Source organism: Phaseolus vulgaris, chromosome 7 (assembly GCF_000499845.2).
Source record: "Phaseolus vulgaris cultivar G19833 chromosome 7, P. vulgaris v2.0, whole genome shotgun sequence".
Classification (NCBI taxonomy): Eukaryota; Viridiplantae; Streptophyta; class Magnoliopsida; order Fabales; family Fabaceae; genus Phaseolus; species Phaseolus vulgaris.
Window position 1 is genome coordinate 35,693,313 of NC_023753.2, and position 5,747 is coordinate 35,699,059.

Below are 5,747 nucleotides of genomic sequence, written 5' to 3' on the forward strand. Positions count from 1 at the left end.
CTTACATTATATACTACTAGCAGAAACACAAGTGCAAAGAATGCCTCTGTATCTCCATTTTTTTACTTTTATTATTATTATTATTATTATTATTATCATTATTATTATTATAGTAGGTATATTATATGTATATTATTATATGTGTATTTGTATCTTTTAAATATCAAATATTATTAAGGAAAAATAAGATAAAAATATTTTCTCTCATCAACTGAGTTTCAATATATAATTTTAATAATTAAGTTACAATAAAAAATATATTAAACAAATTCAAATTTATAACACAATAAAAAATGCCTTTAGATTGGCAAGAATAAAAAAAAACTAAATTTTTGTTCATTACATTCATTTTTATTTTTATTTTTATTCTTTTTTCCGTTTCAGTCTTTTTTTCTCACACTTTTCTTAATTTTGTTTTTTTGTAGTGTATGCTTTTCCCTTAAAGTAACTCTCCATTAAACTAAGTTTCAATTCAAAGTGTTTTATTTGACTCATTCTTTTCAAATAAATGTAATGCACATTTCTCAAACAAATAAATGTAGTGCACGTTTCTCAAACAGTTTCTTTCAAATTTAATATTAACTTTTTTTAGTTTTAAATTTAAGTAATTATAAAATAAATAAAATAAAATATTGATATAAAGATAAAAGGAAAAAATTCTCTTTTATATATATAAGTATAAATAATATATTTATATATCAATAGGATTATCAACACATACATAACAAATTACTAAACATATACACAAACCACAAATTATATATTTACTACATATAAACACTCCATACCTCTATTTTTTTAAGAAAATAAATAAAATTAATTACAATGATTACATAAATAAATAGTATTTGGTGATTTTATAATAGATTATGTTGTTCAAATATAACCTGAAGTCTTGACGTTGAAATGTGTGTTAGATACTTCTAGGATTTGGATAGATTGTTTTCATTTTTTTTAATTTTAAAATATAATTAAGAATAAAATAAAAATATAAAATGTGCATAAAGGATAATTATTTTTATATTTTTTTATAAATAAAAAAAAATAAAAAAAATTACAATTATTTTTTATATATTTTACTTTTTTATATTTTGGTAATTATTCTTCATTATAGTAATAATTATATAAAAAAAATATTGTATTTTTTTGTTTTTCATTATAGTAAGACAAATGATAACGCTTGCTTGTATTTCGACTAAATATATATACATACACATTTGTGTGTGTGATAAAATAGCTAAATTAAAAAAAATGTGAATCCAATTACTAAAAAATTATATCTTAAATGAAATTTGATTAATAGATAAATAAATAAATTATACTAAAAAATACATTACCAACACTCTTGCCCTGGTACATTTAAATATCAAATATTAATTTATCATCCATGCCTGTAATTACTTATCCATCCTTTACAAAAAGCCAAAGCCAAAGTTTATTATACATTTGTCAGTTAGTATATCAGAAACTGAAAAAGGATACCTTTGGTAAAGCATAGTAAACAATATGAAAATATTTCTTTAATTTATTAAAAGCTTTTAGAATTATTTATTTATTTATTTATTTTACTCCAAATTTCAATCAGGGTTGTTTTTTTTTTACCTCTTTTCATCATAGGATAAAATAACATTATAATTGAATAAAATAGTTCATCTTGGTCATTAAATATGCTACTGGTTTCTATCAACCATGCTATTCATTTACTTACTGTACTAATTACAGTCACATGGTGCTTTTATTTTGTGAATGAATATTGATGAATATTAGTTTAATCTGATAGAAAAATTTCAACATATATATAACTCACCTAAGAGATGTGACTACTGAGTAGATGGACACCATACTGATTTGCCATTGATGGAAAATATACCAAATTCATAACTCACCTAAGAGATGTGACTACTGAGTAGATGGGCACCATACTGATTTGCCATTGATGGAAAATATACCAAATTCAATCAGAGGAACAGAAACTTCTATTAGAACTAACTTTGTTTGAATCTAAATAATGAAAACAAAATAGGTAAATAAATAACCATATTCTTTGTATCTTTTTCACTAGTCCTTAGACCCTGCCACATTCAATGACTAAACTAGTCCAGAAGGAAAAAAAAATGCTACTCTTCCTCTTTGTTCTGCATCCTTCAAGATCCAAGAAGAATATTTATCTTCTGTGAAAGTACTGGTTTCCTTATTTTTCTGCAGAAAAAGGAGGGAAGACAAAATTGAAAGGAAAATAGGTGCTTTTGAAAAATATAAACCAACCCACTAACCCAGTATACAATAATACATACTCAACCACATTGGTCAATTTTGGATATGAAACCTAGTTTTTATGCACTATATTTGCATTTTCATTTTCCTAATTTGCTCCTCAAGAGATTCTCTTTTGTTTGATTTGAATTCTTCTTGCCATTCATAATCCTCAGGCTTTGCCTTAACAAGTCAAACTCCCTCTCCTTTTTGTACTTCTCTTTCTCCATTGCAAGTAATTGGGATTTTAAGGCCTTCATACTTTCCTCCTTTTCTTGCAATTCCTTCCTCAGATTTTCCATTTGGATGTCATTTTCCTCTGCTTTCCAATACAGTCCATCTCCTGTGAAACACAGCAAAAAACAAATAAGGCAAACCAAATCAAAACTAACAATACTTCGGATAATACTTCAGATACACTCTAATAATGTTATCTCAAATAAAATAATAACCAGAATATTTCAACATTTTACTATAGACTAGTTACTTAGAGAAGGGAAAGGCAAATTACCAAGAATTGATGTTCTACAACTTACAATTTGCTAAAAGAAGTACAAAAAGTATAGATAGGGAAAGAGAGATACCATCATATGTCCTTTGAATGAGTTCATCAAGCTCATTCTTGATTTCAAGATAAAGTTGCTTCCACTTCTCCACAGCTTCATCTCTTCTTGCTCTCTCCTCCTTCATCTGCTCAACCAAGAGCTTAGTCCCCATCAATTCCCACTCCTTCTCACTGTTCTTCTCCATCATTCCAACCTCCATCTCCCTTATCTTCTCATCCTTCTCTTCTACCAAACTCCTTAACTGCTTCACCTCCTCCCTCAGCCTCTTCCCCTCTTGCTTCCAATCTGCCTCCTTGAAAGTGAACACCATTATGTCCCTCTCATAGCTCCTACTCTCCTTCTCCCTCTCGTACATCATCTCCTTTATCTCTTCTTGCAAGAGCCTCACTTTCTCCTTCAAGTTCATCACATATTTCTCAGAACTCCTCCCACTCTTGCTCACTCTTCCACCCATGTTTGCTGCCCCTATGAAAGTGGTGGTGGGTTGTGTGTTGGCAACTTATTATAATGTGATGAGAGAAGAAGAGAATGATAATAATGATGGAGGATGAATGGTGGTGTAAAACTTGAGTACAGGGTAGGCTATAGGCTTCAGAAATTGATAGAAAACTCACCAAAATTTTTGGCCTATTTTATGAAACTCAGATAAGGGTCATTGTTGTACTCACACTTCAATAATGGAAGTGGTGAAATGTGCTCGTGAATAGCACTTGCCAAGTTGTGAGAATTTACATTCGACACACACACACCACATGTTCTGGCTGCATACCAATTATAAATAGGAATTCACCTATTCACATGCAAATATTTCTTGAGAGCGTGGGGTAGATTTATGACCCCCCCAATTATTAAACAATATAATTGGCTAACATTCCTACATTTTTTTAATGCTTATATATGCATTTCTCCCCTAAATAAGTTCTAAGTAATAGCTCAATATCTCATTAACAAATTTAAATCACAAGCACTCACATAAATACAAATATTAACTTAAACACTAATACGATACGGACACTAATATAGAAGAGAATGATACAATTTATAATGATTGTATCACATTAGCATCTTTGTGCTGTATTCCTTCTCACATGACCATAGTGCATCTAAATACAACTCTCGTGAAGTTTTGTGACAGTTTATTGGAACTTAATCATATGGTTTATTTTTTTAGATCACAAATTCAGAGACAAGAAAGGGAGAAAATAAATCTGTACTTACTAGGTGACAATTTGTGCAAACGAAAAGTCAATGTTGATCAGACAGAACAAGAAAAGTAAGGAAATTTCATGAATGCTCAACTTTTGTAATGGAGAAATTCCCCTACAATTATCAGCAAGGAATAAAGAAATGTTTTCCACTTTTCCCTAAACAATAGAATAAACTTTGCCCCATAAGCCACATGACTAACACTTGAACCCCCACGTATTTTGAAGGATAAAAGACACCTTAATTACACATCCAACGACCAAAAATAGTGATTTAGTACTCCATTGGGACACATAGATGTGTAATTCTGATAAAAAAATTGACAGAAAGAAGCATTGGGTGGTCCATGCCTAAGAGAGAAATAGTAGATTAGGCTAAGAAAGGTTGTGATGGGAAGCGCATTTGGAGAGTGTGACAACAATATTCTGAAACTCAGACTCAGCCATGTTTGAGTAGCACCCTATTTTTGCAGCCATTAATGATTGTCTTTTTGGTTCTAAAGAAACAAATTTTGAATGCTTGATATTTGTATATTTCCCTATACGACACCATGCATGCTGGTACAAAACATTAATAATGGTATGTGGATGCCACCTTTGGATTCCCTGCATGAAAAGGACTTGTAGCATTCCTGTGATTATGGCCTTGTAGTGTAGGTTTTCCCTGCATGGTCAATAACTTAGTACCATTAATTGGGTCTGTGTTTTACTTCATCTTCTTTGGTATGGTATTTAAATCTTATTGTCCTTTGTACATGTCAGTAGATATATGTGCCCATGCTCACCTTGTGGCACCAAATGAGTCTGCACAAAACTCCTTAAATTGCAAATTAATGTGGTTAAAAGTTATCAAGTAGCTGTGTTAGGTGTGTGGTTTACACTTTTATTCATGGTTTTGACTTTGAGGGTGAATCATGCATTTTTAATAACGGTGCTTGTGTTGGAGGATGCATCAATTACCTATGACAGACAGAGCTCAGAGGTTACAGAGGTTAGGTAAATCAAGTGTAATGTTTGGACTAACATATTTTTACATAAATACAAAGAATTGTGTAATCACTACAACCTTTTTAACCAAAGAGTGAGCTTATGATGTAACAATTCTTATATGAAAGTTAAGATTAGGAAAATTCTTCTTACACCATATCAATTCCAAGCTATACTCTTTCTTTTTTTCAATTTTTTTTAATATTATCCTCTATTTCAGATTTGAAAATCTGAAATTCAAAAAATACAATTCCATATTAAAAATCTAGTTTCTGATAAGAAAATTCGAAATACAAAAAATACATTTTGAAAAAGAAAATCCAAATCACAAAAAACTGAAAATACATTTTAGACAAAAGTTTATGAAATTTAAAAATATGTTTCGGAAATCCGAATGCATAAATATATTTCAGAAAAGAGGTTTCAGAAGTATTTTTTTAATCACACTCTTCTTTTATTTAAAGTCATTTTTGTCATTTTAAAAAATATTTTAACTATTTTAATGACAAATCATGTATAAGTTGAAATTGATATAGAAAATCATGAAATAGGAACCAATTTTAGAAAAAATAATAATTAGTTGTTGACTAAATTAGAGACCATTTTAGAAACTAAATAAATTTTTGGTTTCTAAATTAGTTTCTATTATGGTTAAATGGTTTCTAAATTGGTATCTAATTAGCAACTAAGGTTTTGCTACTAAATTTAGAATCTAAATAATTGGTAGTTAAAACAT

The 5,747-nt window shown here is 29.2% G+C and overlaps 1 protein-coding gene across 1 annotated transcript; it reads right to left on the reverse strand.

Moving 5' to 3' along the window:
* Nucleotides 1-1,953: 1,953 nt before the first annotated feature.
* Nucleotides 1,954-3,901, reverse strand: LOC137830382 (uncharacterized). The gene is made up of 2 exons (XM_068637675.1): nucleotides 2,838-3,901; nucleotides 1,954-2,596 (listed from the first exon to the last, which is right to left on the reverse strand). The coding sequence occupies exons 1-2, from the start codon at nucleotides 3,271-3,273 to the stop codon at nucleotides 2,355-2,357; spliced, it is 678 nt and encodes a 225-aa protein (XP_068493776.1). The 5' UTR covers nucleotides 3,274-3,901; the 3' UTR covers nucleotides 1,954-2,354.
* Between the last annotated feature and the right edge of the window lie 1,846 nt (nucleotides 3,902-5,747).

What these genes read in the sequence shown, in the direction of transcription:
- LOC137830382 (XM_068637675.1), bottom strand. Translation starts at nt 3,273, where the DNA reads ATGGGTGGAAGAGTGAGCAAGAGTGGGAGGAGTTCTGAGAAATATGTG. An exon ending in CATTCAAAGGACATATGATG is followed by an intron (nt 2,597 to 2,837) that starts GTATCTCTCTTT and finishes TGTGTTTCACAG; the next exon opens with GAGATGGACTGTATTGGAAA.